Source organism: Oncorhynchus masou, chromosome 11 (genome assembly GCF_036934945.1).
Source record: "Oncorhynchus masou masou isolate Uvic2021 chromosome 11, UVic_Omas_1.1, whole genome shotgun sequence".
In the NCBI taxonomy this organism is placed as follows: Eukaryota; Metazoa; Chordata; class Actinopteri; order Salmoniformes; family Salmonidae; genus Oncorhynchus; species Oncorhynchus masou.
The window spans coordinates 36,417,641-36,439,520 of NC_088222.1; the positions used below are offsets into that span (position 1 = coordinate 36,417,641).

Genomic DNA, 21,880 nt, shown 5'->3' on the forward strand with positions numbered 1-21,880 from the left:
TGTGTTTGATTGCTGGTGGAAAAGGGGGAAACCAAGACAAGTCGCCCATGGGCATACACTACCCGTAGGTGAACTTTGTTAAATACACTAGTTAGAACTGGGCGGACCACCCACTGTATTTTTGGTTAGTTAGTTAGCTGTTGTTAAAGTAGGCTAGTCTAGCTTAGGGGTGTTTTTGAATACTTATTGTTTCTTTCCTTGGGTCCAGCTCAGCCCCTTTTCCTGCTCCCCCCATTACCGTGTGTTTATAAATAAACCTAGAGTTTGACGGTAGATTTCAGTTGTCGTGCTTATTTCGTTCACACGTTTCCTTTGTCACAATAATAATTTGCATGAGTTATGTTACGAGTCTCATTACCATCCCCCCTAGACTGTCGGGCCAAAAGGGATTCGTAACAGTGACGGAAAATGTTGGTTGGGTATGGAAATCTCAGAATTTTTGGTGGCCTTCCTAAGCCAGGATTCAGACACGGCAAAGACATTAGGGTTGGCAGAGTGTGCTAAAGCAGTGAGTAAAACAAACTTAAGAAGGAGGCTTCTGATGTTGACATGCATGAAACCAAGGATTTTTCGATCACGGAAGTCAACAAATGAGGATGCCAGACATGCAGGGCATGGGTTTACCTCCACATCACCCGAGGAACAGGGGTGGAGTAGGATGAGGGTGTGGCTAAAGGCTATCAAAACTGGTTGCCTAGAGCATTGGGGACAAGGAATAAAAGGAGCAGATTTATGGGCGTGGTAGAATATATTCAGGGCATAATGTGCAGACAAGGGTATGGTGGGGTGCGGGTACAGCGGAGGTAAGCCCAGGCACTGGGTGATGATAAGAGAGGTTGTATCTCTGTTCTTGCTGGTTATAATTGGGTGAGGTCACCACATGTGTGGTATCAGAGGTGTGAGGAGTGGAACTAGGGGCTCCATTGTAAACTAAAACAATAATAACTAACCTGAACAACAATATACAAGGCATATTTGGATATTTGAGAGAGACATACATCAAAGCATAAAGTAATCGCAGGCCTTGATTGGGAGACCTTGCTAAAACAACAGGTGAGACCACAACAGCGAGTCAGCTAACACAACAACAGCAGGTAAAATGGCGATGACTAGGCAGAGAGGGTCGGATTAACTACACACAGAGCCTGAGTTTGCGGCTGGGGCCGACAGATAAAACATAAATAAACAGAATGGAGTACCGTGATTATTGGACAGTCCAGCAGGCATCAGCTATGTAGCCAAGTGATCATAGTGTCCAGGGGGCAGCAGTAGATGGAACAGGGAAGCCGCCACTACGCTAGCACGCGGGCGGGGGTGGTAGGGGGGGTCTGCTCAGATGGAGGCCGGTTGAAGGCACAGTGGATGGAGTATTCGTCGGCAGACCAGTCATGGTGGTGCGGCGGGGGGCCGTGTCGACAGAGAATCCAAGCCAGATGGCGAAAGAGGTATTGTAGAATTTAGTTTGCTAGCAGGGAGATGTGCCTGGCTCACGGCTAACTGGTGCTAGCTTCGTGGCAGTGGTCCAGAGTTTACAGCAAGGATCCGGTGGAGTATTGGGCTCTAGCCGTGTATGAGTGGGGTTCGGGTGAACAGCTGAGTAGGCTGGGAGGTGGGCCTCAGGGATAGCTTCGGTACTGGGTGCAAGCTAGCTGTGAAGATCAGAAGTAGTGGTCCAGGGATTATGGCAGGGATCCGGCATTGTTGTGGAGAGACAGTTCGATACTGGTAGACTGGCGAGTATTATCCAGGCTAAAAACAGGGCTGGTTGTGCAGAAGGTAAAAGTCGCTAGCAGTGGCTAACAATGACTATCTGCGGGGTTCCATGCCCCGTACCGGCTGTAGAAGGGGTCCAGATATTGTAGCCCAGGAGTATGCTTCGGTGGTAGCACAGGAGCTCTGGCCGGGCTAGCTTCAAGCTAAGTGGATGGAAACGCTAGCCAGGAGTAGTCATCCAGGGTTGCGGTTAGCTAGTTGTGAAGATCCAGATGAAAATTTTCAGTTTGCAGTGGGAATCCGGGGATAAAAATAATAGGTCCGTTATGCTCTGGTTAGAGTCACGTTGTTCGAACTGGCGAGAGCTATTCGAGCTGAAGGTTAGCTGATGACCACTGGCAATGGTTTGCTGACTGATAGCTGCTAGTTAGCTGGCTAGCTTCAGTTGAGGGATTCCATATCCGAAGTAAATATAGATACTTTAGAGAAAATTAAAGCAAATCCACGCGACATTGGGCGAGGCGGGTTGCATGAGAGTATTTAGATGTGGAGGTTTAGCAAAATATTAAAGATATGCAAAGAAAAATATGTAAAAATCGATATATACAAGGGACACGACAGGACAAAGATGTCTGACTGCTACGCCATCTTGGCATGCAGACTCAGGACGTGACGCAGGGCATCCAGGCTAAAGAGTTCAATCCTGGTTTCATCAGACCAGATAATCTTGTTCTCATGGTCTGAGAGTCCTTTAGATGCCTTTTGGCGAATTCCTAGCGGGCTGTCATGTGCCTTTTACGTAGGAGTGGCTTCTGTCTGGCCACTCTACCATAAAGGCCTAATTCATGGAGTGCTGCAGAGATGGTTGTCCTTCTGGAAGGTTCTCCCATCTCCACAGATGATCTCTCGAGCTCTGTCAGAGTGACCATCGGGTTCTTGGTCACCTCCCTGACCAAGGTAATTCTCCCCCGATTGCCCAGCTCTTGGAAGAGTCTTGGTGGTTCCAAGCTTCTTCCATTTAAGAATGATGGAGGCCACTGTGTTATTGGGGACCGTCAATGCTGCAGAAGTGTTTTGGTACCACTTCCCCAGATCTGTGCCTTAATACAATCCTGTCTCGGAGCTCCACGGACAATTCCTTCGCCCTCATGGCTTGGTTTATGCTCTGACATGCACCGTCAACTATTGGACCTTATATAGACAGGTGTGTACCTTTCCAAATCATGTCCAGCCAATTGAATTTACCACCGGTGGACTCCAATCAACTTGTAGAAACATCTCAAGGATGATCAATGGAAACAAGATGCACCTGAGCTCAATTTTGAGTCTCATAGCAAAGGGTCTGAATACTTATGTAAATAAGTTCTTTCAGTTTTTTATTTTTAAAGAATTTGCAAAAATGTCTAAACCTGTTTTTGCTTTGTCATTATGGGATATTGTGTGTAAATTGTTGAGGAGGAAAATATAAAATATAATCCATTTTAGAATAAGGCTGTAACGTAACAAAATGTGGAAGAAGTCAAAGGGTCTGAATATTTTACGATTGCACTGTAGGCTGTTATATGTAGGCTATAGAGATATGTTGACAGCTTGCATAATAATGACACAGGAAAAGCAGAGTCCTGGTTAACCTTTGCCTGCCCTGTTGACATTTGTTATCAAAGAAAACTGCAGTAAACAATATGGTTATCAGAAACAAATTGCCGACCAACGACCCCAGAAACGACCCCAGTAATGGACCTTTTGAAGGACGAGCTTGCCTTCTTGTATAGCTGAATATCATAGGCTTACTATTACCACTCTAGTAGAGTTATATCATATCTGAACTATAAATATAAAATGACAAAGCCTGTTCGTTCCATGTGTTATACAATGTTTAGCAGAATGTCACAACATGTTTGGATGCATTTCATGGAACCTTTTAAAACACTAGTACACACTGACCCACAATTATTAAAATTAGCTTCCTAAAAGGGGAGTTTATACAATATGTACACTCACAAAGTTCTCAGTGGAAATTCACTTGGCATGTTGAACTATTTGAATGGCACTGCTGGGAAACTTTGGGAAATATGCGTTTTACCTTTCAGTAGTTCCTTTGCACTCAGCTAATCATTAATGAGTCATAAAAGACGATTATCTGACTGTCTTTCATTTATATCTAACCAAGCCTCCCATGACGTTTGGGCCCAGTCAGTCAAGTCACAGAGAAGACACAGACAGAAAGACCCAACCTTGGAGATGGAGCAAGGCAAGATGGATCAGGAGCCAGGCAGGCCCACATGGAACAGGCAGATAGAGTTCACCCTGGCTGGGATCGGCTGTGCTGTGGGGCTGGGGAATATATGGCGGTTCCCTTATCTGTGCTACAGGAGTGGAGGAGGTGAGAGGAAATGTCTGATGAGTCAGCCCTGATAGAAGACTAAAACCCAATGACTATATAGCATAACCAGACTTACGTCACCTTATTAATTTATATTGTTGAGAATACTTATGTTTGTGAATGAAAGTTTTACATTTGTCTGGGTATATGATAGCATGTTTTCTGTTGTCATGTTGATATAAAATGTCAGGGTGATATTAAGGGTTAGTACTGTGGAGGAAAGCATAATCTTAGAGTAGAGTTTGTTGTACGATGACATAAGATGATGATCCACCACATTTTATTGTGAGATACTTGAATAATACCATAATGACATGCCACTTGTCATTGGTTATGAATACGCTTTTATTGAGTTGTAGTTATCATGGAGAGAGAATTAAGAATTTTACCAGGTATTACATTTTGTCCAATGATCAGAATTAATTCAGAATGTCATAACAACATGTAATGTTTCAATTAAAATTACCTTGAGCACTGAGAACCTAACAAGCAATTGACCTTTCTATACACAGCTACAAAAACACAACCTAACTCCTCATCTGGAAGTTATAAAGCACAGTTCATTCTGCACGTGAGAGACAATGAGTTTGGCTGGGAGGGGGAGGGGGGGGTGAATGACTTTATTAAAGATTAGACGAGGTCAGATATGCACCACTGACTCACCAACGCATGGCAATGTTAAACTTGCTGTGAAAATATAACTTGTTGACACGCTAGTCAAAACATTTCCATGTCTCCCTGTTTTCAATGATGAGAAGGGTGGGTATATGTTCAAATTCTAGTTTAAAATAAAATAATATGGCCTCCCAAGTGGCGCAGCGGTCTAAAGCACTGCATTGCAGTGTTGTGGAATCACTTCAGCCTGGGGTTCAATCACAACCGGCCGTGACTGTGAGTTCCGTAGGGTGGTGCACAATTGGCCCTATTGGCCCAGCGTCATCCAGGTTAGGGTAGGGTTTGGCTGAGGGGCTTTACTTGGCTCATCACGCTCTAGTAACTCCATGTGGTGGGCCGGGTGCCTGTAAGCTGACTTCGGTGTTTACTTGAATGTTGTTTCCTCCGACACATTGGTGAAGCTGGCTTCTGGGTTAAGTGAGCGGGTGTTAAGAAGCATAGCATGGCAGGTCATGTTTTGGAGGCAATGAGTTTGGCTGGGGGGGGGGCTTTATTGTTTTGGAGGACAGATGACAGATGACATCGCCTCTCCTGAGCCTGTTGGGGGGTTGCAGCAATGAGACAAGTTTGTAATTGGATTGCAATTGGATATCATGAAAAAGGGGAGTAACATTTTTTTTTAAATATGCAACCTCAATCCTATCCCTCTAGACAATTTCAAGAAACATACTTCAGTCCCACTAAAGTTAGTGTGTTACTGATATATTGCTGCTTTATGTCCTGGTCAGGTGCTTTCCTGGTTCCCTACCTGCTGATGCTGCTGGTGATGGGAATTCCTCTGCTCTACATGGAGCTGATTCTGGGACAGTACATGAGAAGAGGGCCTGTTCGTGCCCTGGCTAAAGCCTGCCCGCTGCTCAAAGGTACTGAAGCATACAGTATCTGTCCCCCCCTCTACTGGAGCATCATTTTAGTTTCGCGTTTTTACATAGTCAAACTAAAAATGGCAAAGTCAAACTAAAACCGTCAGTCAAACATAAACCTATGAAATGGCGCTGGTGTCCAACAGGGTCATAAACATTTTGCTGACTCACTCACTATGCATAAGGTTGTAACTAACTAAGTATTTTAAGATTCATGTAAGTTGTAAATGACAGAAGTGACAATGTTATTTGCCCGTCCCTTAGGAGTGGGCCTGGCGACTGTGGCCATCTCCTTCATCATGAGTACTTACTACAACATCATCATCACATGGGGTCTGTACTACCTGTTCAGCTCCTTCCAGAGTCCGCTGCCCTGGCAGAGCTGCAACAACACATGGAACACCCCCAACTGCACCGATCACATAAACCCGAACACCAGCTCACACTCCTCCACCGCCAGCCAGCAGTTCTTCAAGTAGGTCTCTCTCTCAATATGGGCTAGCCCAGAGCCATACTCCTCTATGTACACTCCCCTATGTACTGTATTTATTTTGACAGTGAAGCTAAAACTGTTAATTTGGCTCTATACTCTAGCATTTTAGATCAAATGTTATATACTGAATGATGCGACAGTACAGAATGTCACCTTTTATTTGAAGAGATGTTCATACATGTGTTTAACCATTTAGAAGTGAATGCACTGTTTTTTACCTACCTGATTTAACTAGGCAAGTCTGTTAAGTACACATTCTTATTTTCAATGAGAGTCTAGGAACATTTGGTTAACTGCCTTGTTCAGAGGCAGAACATCTCGGGGATTTGATCTTGCAACCTTTTGGTTACTAGTCCAACGCTCTAACCACTAGGCTACCTGCCGCCCCGCTTGATGTATCTAGTCCCCCCATTTGAAGGTGTTGTGAGTATTTGGACAAATTCATTTATAGTGTATAAAAGTTTAGCATTTGTTCCCATTTGTTCCAATATTCCTAGCATGCAATGAATACATCAAACTTGTGACTACAAACTTGTTGGATGCATTTGCAGTTTGTTTTGGTTGTGTTTCGGAATTATGTTGTGCCCGATAGAAATGAATGGTAAATAATGTATTGTGTCATTTTGGAGTCACTTTTATTGTATATAAGAATATGTTGTTGAACACTTCTACATTAATGTGGACACTACCATGACTACAGATAATCATGAATGAATCGTAAATAATGTTGAGTGGGAAAGATGCACGAGGCGCATGCGCTTACCAATAGGATGCATGGGTAGTGAGTAGCTCAATTATGTCTCAACAAAACTGTGGTTATATATATACAGTACATTCGGAAATTATTCAGACCCTATGACTTTTTCCACATTTTGTTACGTTACAGCCTAATTCTAAAATTGATTAAATAACAAATGTTCCTTGTCAATCTACACACATTACCCCATAATGACAAAGTGAATTTAAAAAAAAAATGTTTTCACATTTATTACAAATAAAAAAATAGAAATACAGAGCAGTACAGAGCAGTTTCTTGGTAATTTAAATATTGACTGGCTCTCATCAAGCTGCCCACTCAAGAAAAAAATGCAAACTGTAACCAGTGCCTGCAACATGGTTCAGGTTGTCAGTCAACCGACCAGGGTATTTACAAACAGCACAGAAATGAAATCATCACCATGTATTGATCACAGCTGTAGAAATACATTTTGCTTTAAAGCAGTATCCAAATCCATAGGATGTAGGGATCATAATTTAATAGCCATTTCTAGGAAAACCAAAGTTCTAAAAGGCTGGGCCTAATATAGTTTATAAGAGGTCATAGAAGAAGTTTTGTAGTGATTCATATGTTGATGATGTAAAGAATATTTGCTGGTCTGTGGTGTGTAATGAGGAGCAACCAGACGCTGCAGTGCACATTTATGTTTACTACAGTTACTAATAAGCATGCACCCATTAAGAAAATGACTGTAAAAACTGTTAAATTCCTCATCAACTTGGATTGATGAGGAATTAAAAAATTGTATGGTAGAAAGGGATGAGGCAAAAGGTATGGCAAATAAGTCTGGCAGCACAACTGGCAGCCCAACTGATTGGCAAACGTACTGCAAATTTAAGAAATCATGTGACTATTTGAAATAGCAACAAGCTTTGGAGCACCTTAAAGGACATTTTGGGGAAAAAAGCCAACTTGGCTCCGTCATTCATTGAATCAGATGGCTCATTTATCACAAAACCCACTGATATTGCTAACTACTTTAATTACTTTTTCATTGGCAAGATAAACTAACTTAGGGATGACATGCCAGCAACAAATGCTGACACGACACATCCAAGTATATCTGACCAAATTATGAAAGACAAAAATTGTACTTTTGAATTCCGTAAAGTCAGTGTGAAGAGGGGAAAAAAGTATTGTTGTCAATCAACAATGACAAGCCACCAGGGTCTGACAATCTGAATGGAAAATTACTCAGGACAATAGCGGACGATATTCCCACTCCTATTTGCCACATTTTCAATTTAGTCCTACTAGAAAGTGTATACCCTCAGGCCTGGAGGGAAGCTAAAGTCATTCCGCTACCCAAGAATGGTAAAGCCGCCTTCACTGGCTCAAATAGCCAACCAATCAGCCTGATACCAACCCTGAGTAAACTTCTGGAAAAAATTGTGTTTGACCAGATACAATGCTATTTCACAGTAAACAAATTGACTACAGACTTTCAGCATGCATATAGGGAAGCACACTCAACAAGCACGGCACTTACACAAATGACTAATGATTAGCTGAGAGAAATTGATGATAAAATGATTGTGGGGGCTGTCTTGTTAGACTTCAGTGCAGCTTTTGACATTTTCAATCAAAGTTTGCTGCTGGAAAAACATATGTGTTATGGCTTTACACCCCCTGCTATAATGTGGATAAAGAGTTACTTGTCTAACAGAACACACAGGGTGGTCTATAATGGAAGCCTCTCAAACATAATACAGGTAGAAGTCGGGATTCCCCAGGGTAACCGTTTAAGCCACTTGCTTTTTTCAATCTTTACTAAAGACATGCCACCGGCTTTGAGTAAGGCAAGTGTGTCCATGTATGCGGATGACTCAACACTATAGACGTCAGCTATTACAGTGACTGAAATGACGGCAACACTTAACAAAGAGCTGCAGTTAGTTTCGCAATGGGTAACAATGAAAAAGTTAGTCATAAAAAACTAAAAGTATTGTATTTGGGACAAATCATTCACTAAACCCTAAACCTCAAACCGCGACTTCAATGCGGTCACTCTCTATCTCCACCCCTGAGGTGGAAATGCGATACCCTCGGAAGGAGACGGACTGTTGGAAGAACAGGCATTTCTCAGCCTTGACGTACAGGTCATGCTCCAACAGGCAACCAAGCACTGCGCACCAGGGACACATGCTAGGCGCATGTAGTGGAGTCTATCCCTGACGCAGGGATATGTTTCCATAGCCTCCGTCACTGCCTGTGAGAGAGGATACACGTGACTTCTGGGAAGTGCAGCGTCTCCCAGGAGATCTATCGCGCAATCGCCCCGTCGATGAGGTGGTAATTGAGTCGCCTTCTTTTTGGAGAAGGAGACAGCCAAATCGGCATATTCAGGGGGAATGCGCACGGTGGAGACCTGGTCTGGACTCTCCACTGTAGTAGCACCAACGTAACCCCCTAAACACCTACCTGAGCACTCTCGCGACCACCCCACAGATGGTGCACGAGCTGGAACCCCCTCTGGTCTCCCTGGGTACCGCCCCTCCCAGCTCCATGGGTATCGGAGAGGGCGTGCGGGAGGTTGGAACCACCAGACCCCGATCTGAACGTCCGCAGATTGCCAGCAGGTTGTCCAGCCGGATGGACAGGTCCACCAGCTGGTCGAACGTGAGGGTGGTGTCTCTGCAGGCCAACTCCCGACGGATGTCCTCACGCAGACTGCAGCGGTAATGGTCGATCAGGGCCCTGTTCCATTCCACGCCGGCAGCCAGGGTCCTAAACTCCAGGGCAAACTCCTGGGCGCTCCTCATCTCCTGCCTCAGATGGAAGAGGCGTTCCCCTGCTGCTCTACCCTTGGGCGGGTGGCCGAAGACCTCCTGGAAACGGTGGGTGAACTCCTCAAACTGGTCCAACGCCGCATCTCCCTTTCTCCACATGGCGTTGGCCCACTCCAGGGCTTTCCCGGTGAGGCACGAGACGAGGGCGGACACCCTCTCACAGCCCGACGGAGCCGGGTGGACGGTGGCCAGTTAGAGGTCTAATTGTAACAGGAACCCCTGTCATTTCGCAGCCTTCCCGTCATACTCCTGGGGCAAGGAGAGACGAATCCCACTGGGACCAGGTGGAAGAGGGGCGCTCAGGGTAGACCCCGGTTTTGCTGGTGGAGGCGCTGGAAGAACTCCCTGTCTCTCCCAGCTGTCCATTGTCCGGACAACGCGCTCCTCCACCCCTTTACCCGGGGTACCTGCTCCTGCTGACTCCATAGTTTGGGTCAATGATTCTGTAAGGGGTGTGAACTGGCGGCAGAGAAGTCAGATGCAGGAGAGAAATTTCCAACGGTTTATTAACAAAAACCCACCGGAAAACAGAATAATACAAAAAGCGATCACCGACAAGGACATGAGGGGGAACAGTCCCCAAATCCAGAACAGACTTTGGGAGGCACACAGTACTGCATAGAGCCATGACTACATGGAACTCTATTCCACATCAAGTAACTGACGCAAGCAGTAACATTAGTTTAAAAAAAAACACCTTATGGAACAGCAGGGACTGTAAAGCAACACAAACATTGGCACAGACGCATGCATACACACACACAATAACATAATGTCACGTTCTGACCTTAGTTCCTTTATTATGTCTTTGTGTTAGTTTGGTCAGGGCGTGAGTTGGGGTGGGTAGTCTATGTTCTTTTTTCTATGTTGTATTTCTGTGTTTGGCCTGGTATGGTTCTCAATCAGAGGCAGCTGTCGATTGTTGTCTCTGATTGAGAATCATACTTAGGTAGCCTGTTTTATCCATTTTGGTCGTGGGTGATTATTTTCTGTTTAGTGTTTTTCGTCACCTTACAGAACTGTTTAGGTTTCGTTTCATTCTCTTTGTTATTTTGTTTAGTGTTATGAGTTTAAATAAATATATCATGAACACATACCACGCTGCGCTTTGGTCCTCCTCTCCTTCCACCGAAGATAAGCACTATACATTTGACAACCTTTGCTATGAGGGCATTAATCAGAGAGGCAACAAAGAAACCAAAGATAACCCTGAAGGAGCTGCAAAGCTCCACAGTGGAGATTGGAGTATCTGTCCATAGGACCACTTTAAGTTGTACACTCCACAGAGCTGGGCTTTAAGGAAGAGTGGCACGAAAAAAGTCATTGCTTAAAGAAAAAAATAAGCAAACACGTTTGGTGTTCGACAAAAGGCATATGGGAGACTACCCATACATATGGAAGAAGATACTCTGGTCAGACTAAAATTGAGCTTTTAGGCCATCAAGGAAAATGCTATGTCTGGGGCAAACCCAACACCTCTCATCACCCCACAGTGAAGCACGGTAGTGGCAGCATCATGCTGTGGGGATGTTTTCATCAGCAGGGACTGGGAAACTGGTCAGAATTGAAGGAATGATGGATGGTGCTATATACAGGGAAATTATTGAGGAAACCTGTTTCAGTCTTCCAGGGATTTGAGACTGGGACATAGGTTCACCTTCCAGCGGGACAATGACCCTAAGCATACTGCTAAAGCAACACTTGAGTGGTTTAAGGGGAAACATTTAAATGTCTTGGAATGGCCTAGTCAAAGCCCAGACCTCAGTCCAATTGAGAATCTGTGGTATGACTTAAAGATTGCTGTACACCAGTGGAACCCATCCAACTTGAAGGAGCTGAAGCAGTTTTGCCTTGAAGAATGGGCAAAAATCTCAATGGCCAGATGTGCCAAGCTTATAGAGACATGCCCCAAGAGATTTACAGTTATGCACACTCAAGTTTTCTGTTTTTTTGTCTTGTTTCTTGTTTGTTTCACAAAAATATATTTTGCATCTTCAAAGTGGTAGGCATGTTGTGTAAATCAAATGATACAAACCCCCCAAAAATCTATTTTAATTCCAGATTGTAAGGCAACAAAACAGGAAAAATGCCAAGGGAGATGAATACTTTCACAAGCCACAGTATATTTATCACCTTCTAATAGGCGTTGTCAACTCCTTACACATCTCGACAACCAATACATCTGTTGCTAGGCAGGAATTTAATTGATTCCTCTCACTGGTGTCGTCATTGCGCTGCCTGTTACACTTCCAAACCCACAAAGGTTTTAGTATGTGTCAGATAGTACTGCAGTAGGAGAGTCATTTGCTTTATCTTGGCCAGGTTGCAGTTGTAAATGAGAACTTGTTCTCAACTAGCTTACCTGGTTAAATAAAGATGAAATAAAAACATAACAATAGTGGTGGGCCTCTCTGGCCCCCTCCCAGAGGTTTCTTCTCACTTCATCTGTTGATTTGACCTCGACGCAATCCCTACTCCCTAGTTATGCAGCCGGCCTGCCTTATCAGAGACTAACAATGGCCTTTCACCTCTCTCATCAGAAACATGGAACAGAATATGAAGCTTCTACTCTCAGTAACTTTCAATCCCTGAGCGGTTTCCTTCCTTCTCCGGCAACTGAGCTAGGAAGGTCACCTGTATCTTTGTAGTGACAGGGTGTATTGATACACCATCCAAAGCATAATTAATAACTTCACCATATTCAAAGGGATATTCAGTGTCTGCTTTTTTATTTTTACACATCTAACAATAGGTGCCCTTCTTTACGAGGCATTGGAAAAACTCCCTGGTCTTTGTGGTTGAATCTGTGTTTTAAATTTACTGCTCTATTGAGGGACCTTACAGCTAATTGTATGTGTTCGGTACAGAAATTAGGAAGTAATTCAAAAATCATGGTACACAGACATTATTAATGCACATAGACAGCAAATTGTACTCCTGAATTTATTTAGGCTTGCCATAACAAAGGGGTTGAATACTTATTGACTTCTTGACATTTCAGCTTTTAATTTTGTATTAATTTGTAAAAATTCTGAAAACATCATTCCACTTTGACATTAAGGGGTATTGTGTGTAGGCTGTAACAAAACATGTGGAAACATTCAAGGGGTGTGAATACTTTCTGAAGGCACTGTATGAAACCCTCAAACAAAATATGATATTCTGTACTATCTCCTCATATAAACATTTGATGTCAAATCCCAAGTGCTGGAATATAACAAGCCAATTAAAAGTTTTATATTCACTGTATTCCAGGTGAATTTGACCTATGACATAATATCATTCCACATCACATAAATGTGCAGACACAATCAGTGATTTGATTAATTAGGTAAAACTACCTGACCTATGGTGACCATTGGGGCGGCGGGGGGGGGTCGTCACTTAATAATCAGGTTAAAGGTCATTATTACTCAAATAAACAATCCAACCTGAATCAAGTGAAATGTTTATGGCTGAGCAGCAGTTTTGTGATCAATATAACTTAGATTATTGGCATCAGAGCTGTTGTTTGTGTGTCTGTGTGTGTTATGGGTGAGGCGGTAGGCTTGAGGTCAAAGAAGCAGACTGGGAGCTGGAGGGTTGCCGGTTTGAACCCCCGGGATGCTTGCAGGGAGATCTGCAGGGAGTGAGCTGGCAGACTTGGGTACTGTGACAGCAAAAACTAAAGCAAATGTGTTGTAGTTATAGGATGCTGGAGAGGACAGGGGGAGTGGAGGAGAGCGGGGTGCTGCGATGGGAACTCTTTCTCCTGCTCCTTTTGGCCTGGATCCTCCTCTACTTCTGCATCTTTAAGGGGGTCAAGTCAACAGGGAAGGTAAAAGAGAGAGAAAGAGACAGATAGACATGCTGACACAGAGAGAGAGAGAGATCAGGATTAGTTCTATGATATGCTTTCCAAGTGAAAAAAGATGAGTGAGTAAATGTTCTTATCTCTGTTCAGTCATTTTTTCCTCCTACGTCGACATAATATTTGGCTCTTTTACATTGATTCAGAGTTAGTCCACGTTTTTGTTGATTTTTGACCATTGTGAACATTTTATAATATCATATTTTTACTACTATTTCTGTGTGTCTCCTCCAGGTGGTATACTTCACGGCTCTCTTCCCATATGTCATCCTGTTAGCTCTGTTGATTAACAATGTCCAGCTCCCAGGAGCTATGGAAGGCATCCGCTTTTTCATCGTGCCAAACTGGGAGAAACTCCTGGAGTTGGAGGTAAGAGGACTGCGGTACAGGCCTGATGTCTAACCTTGAAGGCAAAGTTTGCTTTTTTACAACCAAATCACTCTTTTTGATGTAAATGATATGTTATAGAAGGGTCCAGAACATTTTTTCTCTCGATTTCACTTGTTTTTGAGAAACTTAAAAAAATACTTTTCCCCTTTTTTATTATAATATATTTTTTACTCCCTTTTTCATGATATCCAATTGGTAGTTACAGTCTTGTCCCATCACGATAACTCCCGTACGGCCTAGGGGAGAGGCGAAGGTTGAGAACCGTGCAACCTCCGAAACACAACCCAGCCAAGCTGCACTGTTTCTTGACACAATGTCCGCTTCAGCCAGAAGCCAGCCGCACCAATGTGTCGGAGGAAACGCTGTACACCCGGCCACCGTGTCAGCGTGCATTGCACCCGACCCTCCACTGAAGTCGCTGGTGCGTGATGGGACAAGAACATCCCTGCCGGCCCAACCCTCCCCTAACACGGACGACGCTGGGCCAATTGTGCACCGCCCTATGAGTGTCCCGGTCACAGCCGGCTGCAACAGAGCCTGGACTCGAACCAGGATCTCTAGTGGCACAGCTAGCACTGTTTTTGAGAAACTTATCTCAACCAGTGATTCACTTCCCAATCAAAAGCCCTGGATTAACACTGAGGTTGGTGCTACCGCATACAGGGCTATTGCAGAGATTGTGTACACATGAAATTGTTATTTTGAGCTTTATCTGCACCATTCTCTGTGTAGCCTGCTACTAAAATCTCATAATAAAATGGAATATAACGTTGCGGATTAAGTTCGGAATGACACAACATCTACTGACCTGCATCACTATACTGAGAGCTTTTCCGTTTCTAAAATGACGCATTTGGGTGTTTCTGGAACCTCTGTTTACATTTTTTCGGAGCCCCCTGTACTGCACAATGAGGATGAGGAAGTGAGTCGCTGGTTTGGCTAAACATACCCCGAAACACAGCCAAAACAAACTGCAAATGCGTCCAACAAGTTTATATTCACAAGCTTGATGTAGTCATTGTGTGCAAGGAATACGGTATCAAACACTAAAGCTTAGACTGCATTTATACACTATAAGCAAATTTTTCTAAATACTTATGACCTCTTCAAATGTGGGGATTAGATACATAAAGTAATTTCTAAGTTTTGAGCCAAATAAAAAAAGTAGCTTAACTGTCCAAATAAACTCAGCAAAAAAAGAAACGTCCTCTCACTGTCAACTGCGTTTATTTTCAGCATCCATAACGTGTGTTAGTATTTGTATGAACATAACAAGATTCAACAACTGAGACATAAACTGAACAAGTTCAACAGACATGTGACTAACAGAAATGGAATTATGTGTCCCTGAACAAAGAGGTGGGAGGGGGGGGGTCAAAATCAAAAGTAACAGTCAGTATCTGGTGTGGTCAGCAGCTGCATTAAGGTCTGCAGTGCATCTCCTCCTCATGGACTGCACCAGATTTGCCAGTTCTCGCTGTGAGATGTTACCCCACTCTTCCATCAAGGCACCTGCAAGTTCACAGACATTTCTGGGGGGAATGGCCCTAGCACTCACCCTCCGAGCCAACAGGTCCCAGACGTGCTCAATGAGATTGAGATCCGGGCTCTTTGCTGGCCATGGCAGAACACTGACGTTCATGTCTTGCGCAGGATATAACGCACAGAAGGAGCAGTATGGCTGGTGGCATTGTCATGCTGGAGGGTCATGTCAGGATGAGCCTGCAGGAAAGGTACCACTTGTGGGAGGAGGATGTCTTCCCAGTAACGCACATCATTGAGATTGCCTGCAATGCCAACAAGCTCAGTCCGATGATGTTGTGACACACCACCCCAGACCATGACGGACCCTCCACCTCCAAATCGATCCCGCTCCAGAGTACAGGCCTCGGTGTAACGCTCATTCCTTCGACGATAAACGCAAATCCGACCATCACCCCTGGTGAGACAAAACCGCGACACGTCAGTGAAGAGCCCTTTTTGCCAGTCCTGTCTGGTTCAGCGACGGTGGGTTTGTGCCCATAGGCGACGTTGTTGCCGGTGATGTCTGGTGAGGACCTGCCGTACAACAGGCCTACAAGCCCTCAGTCCAGCCTCTCTCAGCTTATTGAGGACAGTCTGAGCACTGATGGAGGGATTTTGCGTTCCTGGTGTAACTCGGGCAGTTGTTGTTGCCATCCTGTAGCTGTCCTGCAGGTGTGATGTTCGGATGTACCGATCCTGTGCAGGTGTTGTTACACGTGGTCTGCCACTACGAGGACGATCAGCTTTCCATCCAGTCTCCCTGTAGCGCTGTCTTAGACGTCTCACAGTGCGGACAGTGCAATTTATTGCCCTGGACACATCTGCAGTCCTCATTCCTCCTTGCATCATGCCTAAGGCACGTTCACACAGATGAGCAGGGACCCTGGGCATCTTTCTTTTGGTGTTTTTCAGAGTCAGTAGAAAGGCCTCTTTAGTGTTCTAAGTTTTCATTACTGTGACCTTAATTGCCTACGGTCTGTAAGCTGTTAGTGTCTTAATGTCCGTTCCACAGGTGCATGTTCATTAATTGTTTATGGTTCATTGAACAAGCATTGGAAACAGTGTTTAAACCCTTTACAATGAAGATCTGTGAAGTTATTTGGATTTTTACAAATTATCTTTGAAAGACAGGGTCCTGAAAAAGGGACTTTTCTTTTTTTGCTGAGTACATACAGTACGGTGTTAAGTGTATGAGTTACATGAGCTACTTCAATGAGCAATGAAGAGGTACAATATAGGCTACACCCTGGGGTAAGTGTATAAATTGAGCAGTATAGTAGCAACAGTTGTGATGTGTGTGTGGGCATGAATGAGTATACAAACCATAAAGGACACCTTCCTAATATTGAATTGCACCCCCCCCCTTTTGCCCTCAGAACAGCCTCAATTCTTCGGGGCATGTGCTCTACAAGGTGTTGAAAGTGTTCCACAGAGATGCTGACCCATGCTGACTTTAATGCTTCACACAGTTTGGGTGCTGGACTATTCTTGATACACACAGGAAATTGTTGAGCATTCAAAGGCACACATTGTTAGATCTCCGAGCTGTTTCCCAAAACCACCATTAGATGCTTATTTTGTCCTGTGATTGGACAATAGCCCATGTAGCCCTTTTCAGCCTAGCTTGGAGTCCCCCTTTCCTTTCTTTTCTTTGTCACCACCGTTGCCTCAGATCATCTCGGCCAGGAGCAACAGGTATAAGGCCGCTGTGCAGAGAAGGAGCAAATCTAGTATTCCAGGTCTGGGATGCTGAGAAATTGGTGTGTAGCTTTCGATTCTTGATCCAGAAGTGTTTGTCAGTCGTAGGAAATTATTGCACAAACATTCTGAGCAAACAAAGTACTAATTAACGCAAAATAATTGCCATAAAAAAAGCAAAGTAGAAGACGCGCGACCTCCTCACCGCCGCAAATTAATAGGTAGGATAACGTATTAGTTCTTGTTCTCTGTGTCCAATTTAAGTAATTTAAGCATGTTAACCCTTGCAAGGCTGCTGGCCCAGATGACATCCCAAGCACCATCCTCAGAGCATGTGCAGACAGCTGGCTGGAGTATTTATGGACATATTCAATCTCTGACTGGTCTCATAGACTAGACTTAACATAGTAAATGTAAATCTGGTTACTTAAGGCAAAAACAAAAGGAGGGTGGTTTGTCAGGGTGGATGGTTAGGTATATAACGTGAAGTCTAGCAACCCAAAGGTTGCGTGTTCGAATCTCATCATGGACGACTGTAGCATTTTAGCTTATTAGCAACTCTGCAGCTATTTCTTTGCTACTTCCCAACTACTTAGCATGTTAGCTAACCCTTCCATTAACCCAAACCTTAACCCTTTTAGCTAACCCTTCCCTTATCCCTTTAACCTGACTTCTAACCTTAACCCCAACCCCTAAAGCTAGTTAACATTAGCATCAGCCACCTAGCTAACTTTAGCGACAATTGGAATTTATAACATATCATACGTTTGGAAATTTTGTAATATATTGTATGTTTTTCAAATTCATAACATATTGTACGAATTGCAATTCGTAACATATCACACAAAATGGATTATGGTTTAATACATACCATATGAAATGCAACATGTCTTACTAAATGGAGTGTCATAGATATAGGTACTGAATAATATGAAGTCCTTTGAGACCACATTGAATCTCACAATATCCCAGTCTGTTGTCCCCACTTGCTTCAAGATATCCACCATAATTCCTGTACAAAAGAAAGCAAAGGTAACTGAACTAAATGTCATAATGAAGTGCTTTGACTAGTTAACTAGGCTAGTTAAGGCTAGCTTTGACTAGGCTAGTTAAGCACCATATCACCTCCACCTTATTCGGCACCCTAGACCCGCTGCAATTCGCATATCGCCCCAATAGATCCATGGACGATGCAATCGCAATTGCACTGCACACTGCCCCATCCCACTTGTACAAGAGAAATACCTACAGTGCATTTGGCAACTATTCAGACTCCTTGAGTTTCTCCACATTTTGTTATGTTTCAGCCTAATTCTAAAATGTATTAAATAATTTCCCCCTCATATATCTACCACAATACCCCATAATGACCAAGCAAAAAGAGGTTTTTAGAATTTTTCCCAAATTTATAACAAAAAACTGATATCACATTTTACGTAACTATTCAGACCCTTTACTCAGTACTTTGTTGAAGCCCCTTCGACAGCGATTACAGCCTCGAGTCTTCTTGGGTATGACGCTACAAGCTTGACACACCTGTATTTGGGGAGTTTCTCCTGTTGTTCTCTTCAGATCCTCTCAAGCTCTGTCAGGTTGGATGGGGAGCGTCGCTGCACAGCTATTTTCAGGTCTCTCCAGGGATGTTAGATCGGGTTCAAGTCTGGATTCTGTCTGGGCCACTCAAGGACATTCAGAGCGTTGTCTTGGCTGTGTGCTTAGGGTCATTGTCCTGTTGGAAGTTGAACCTTCGCCCCAGTCTGAGGTCCTGAGCACTCTGGAGCAGGTTTTCATGAAGTATCGCTCTGTACTTTGCTCTGTTCATCTTTCTGACTAGTCTCCCAGTCCCTGCCATGATGCTGCCACCACCATGCTTCACCGTAGGGATGCCAGGTTTCCTTCAGACGTGACGCTTGGCATTCAGGCCAAAGAGTTCAATCTTGGTTTCATCAGACCAGAGAATCTTGTTCTTCATGGTCGGAGAGTTCTTTAGGTGCATTTTGGCAAACTCCAAGTGGACTGTCATGTGCCTTTTACTGAGGGGTGGCTTCCGTCTGGCCATGCTAAAGGCCTGATTGGTGGAGTGCTGCAGAGATGGTTGTCCTTCTGGAAGTTTCTCCACAGAGGAACTCTTTCAGAGTGACCATCAGGTTCATGGTTACCTCCCTGACCCAGGTCCTTCTCCCCCGATTGCTCAGTATGGCCGGGCAGCCAGCTCTTGTATGGTCTTGGTGGTTCTAAACTTCTTCCATTTAAGAATGATGGAGGCCACTGTGTTCTTGCCGACCGTCAATGCTGCAGACATTTTTTGGTAGCCCCAAATGTGTGCCTGACACAATGCTATCTCGGAGCTCTACGGACAATTTCTTCAACCTCATGGCTTGGTTTTTGCTCTGTCAACTGTGTTACCTTATATAGACAGGTGTGTGCCTTTCCAAATCATGTCCAATCAATTGAATTTACTATAGGTGGACTCCAATCAAGTTCTAGAAACATCTCAAGGAAGAATGGATACAGGATGCACCTGAGCTCAATTGCGAACTCATTGCAAAGGGTCTGAATACTTATGTAAATAAGTATTTCTGTTTTCGGTTTGTCATTATGGGGTATTGTGTGTAGATTTATGAGGATTTTTTTTATTTAATCAATTTTAGAATAAGGCTGTAACATAACAACATGTGCAAAAAGTCAAGGGGTCTGAATACTTTCTGAACGCACTGTATATACATGATACAGTATGTGCACTGAACAAAAGTATAAACACAAAATGTAAAGTGTTTGTCCCATGAGCTAAAATAAAAGATCCCAGAAATGTTCCATACTCATAAAATGCTTATTTCTCTCACATCATTTTGTGCACACATTTGTTTACATCCCTGTTAGTGAGCATTTTATCCTTTGTCAAGATAATACATCCACCTGACTGGTGCGGCATATCAAGAAGCTGATTAAACAGTACGATAGTTACACAGGTGCACCTTGTGCTGGGGACAATAAAAGACCATTTAAAAATGTGCAGTTTGGTCACACAACACAATGCCACAGATGTCTCAAGATTTGAGGGAGCGTGCAATTGTCATGATGACTGCAGGAATGTCCACCAGAGCTGTTGCCAGAGAATTCAATGTTCCTTTCTCTACTATAAACTTCCACCAATGTAATTTTAGAGAATTTGGCAGTACGTCCAAACGGCCTCACAACCGCAGACCACGGGTAACCACACCAGCCCAGGACCTCCACATCCGGCTTCTTCACCAGTAGGATCATTTGAGGGGGATGCTGAGAAGGATTTCTATCTGTAATAAAGCCCTTTTGTGGGGAAAAACTAATTCTGATTGGCTGGGCCTGGGTCCCTTGTGGGTGGGCATGGCTCCCAAGTGGGTGGGCCTATGCCTGGGCTGCGCCCCTGCCCAGTCATATGGAATCCATAGATTAGGGCCTGATGAATTTATTTCAATTGACTGATTTCCTTATTTGAACTGTAACTCAGCAAAATCTTTGAAATTGTTGCATGTTGCGTTTATATTGTTGTTTAGTATATATATTCCAGACATAGCTTTTTCTGATATTTATTAATTTCTTTCTTTAAATTTTATTTTTGGGGACTATTTGTGTTGCTTTTTTATTGCTAGGTATTACTGCACTGTTGCAGCTAGAAACACTAGCATTTCGCAAGCATTTCCAGTAAACTTTGATTTGATTTGAAATAAGCCATAGATAAGGATCTAAATCATATAAGGAGAAGAGGGGTTCTGGAGGAGTTTTTGTAAAGACATGTCGAGGTCGGGTGCTGCTGGTAAAGAGCTTGGATGTGTAATGGTTAACTGCCATCTAGGGTGATTGTTAGGATAACATTGTTATTCAATCATTGTGGATGAGTTTTATGGTGCTATTGGAGGTACAGTCCATTATTAGACGGAATTCCTTGTGTTTTGTTCCAGGTTTGGGTCAACGCTGCAGCTCAGATCTTTAACTCCATTGGGATCGGCTTTGGCTCCCTCATGGCTATGTCCAGCTATAACAACTTCAACAACAACATATTAAAGTGAGAAGCTCATTTTGAGGAGAGTTTGTAGTCAGGTCAAATCAGTTAAAAGTCAGTTCAAATATATTTTCACATTGTTACGGTGTCCATATTAGTTCAATCTCAGCAGGTGCTGTCCTAATATGGACACCGTACAGCATACTGGATTGATTCATCCCATCACATCCCTTTTTTCCCCCACAGAGACACCCTGGCTATCTCCATCACCAACTCCCTGACCAGTATTCTGGCAGGTTTTGTCATCTTCTCGGCATTCGGCTACATGTCACATGTCCAGAACATACCTGTCAGTGAGCTGGCTGTAGATGGTGAGTTTGTGTGGGCAAACTAAAGATCATTTAGCGAGTGTAAATAATTTTGGACAGCTGACCCAAGACCACACATTTTCATTCTAGTTACTGTGCATGTATTTGAGGCAAAGCATACTAATTTCACCAGATTGTTTCATAAAAGAGTTTAGACACCAAAGTCATAAAAGCAATGCATGTGTGTTCTGAATTATTTTGCATCTAGGTCCAGGACTGGTTTTTGTTGTTTACCCACAAGCCTTTGCAACGATGCCAGTGGCTCCACTGTGGGCAATTCTGTTCTTCTTCATGCTCCTGTGCCTTGGGCTGGACAGCCAGGTAGCTAACTGTACATTACCTAACCTAAACCCACTGTCACATGATACTAAATATAC

General features: G+C 43.6%; 1 protein-coding gene across 1 annotated transcript in view; it reads left to right on the forward strand.

Annotated features, from left to right (window-relative positions):
* si:ch211-283g2.1 (sodium- and chloride-dependent GABA transporter ine) overlaps window positions 1–21,880 on the forward strand; it is a 44,011-nt gene that overhangs the window by 12,597 nt on the left and 9,534 nt on the right. Inside the window, exons 2-9 of the mRNA XM_064978416.1 lie at window positions 3,884–4,096; window positions 5,500–5,634; window positions 5,899–6,109; window positions 13,379–13,511; window positions 13,779–13,913; window positions 21,095–21,198; window positions 21,382–21,506; window positions 21,712–21,824. Of these exons, the coding sequence (XP_064834488.1) occupies window positions 3,955–4,096; window positions 5,500–5,634; window positions 5,899–6,109; window positions 13,379–13,511; window positions 13,779–13,913; window positions 21,095–21,198; window positions 21,382–21,506; window positions 21,712–21,824 (1,098 nt within the window). The 5' untranslated portion in view covers window positions 3,884–3,954. The remainder of the gene's footprint in view (window positions 1–3,883; window positions 4,097–5,499; window positions 5,635–5,898; window positions 6,110–13,378; window positions 13,512–13,778; window positions 13,914–21,094; window positions 21,199–21,381; window positions 21,507–21,711; window positions 21,825–21,880) is intronic.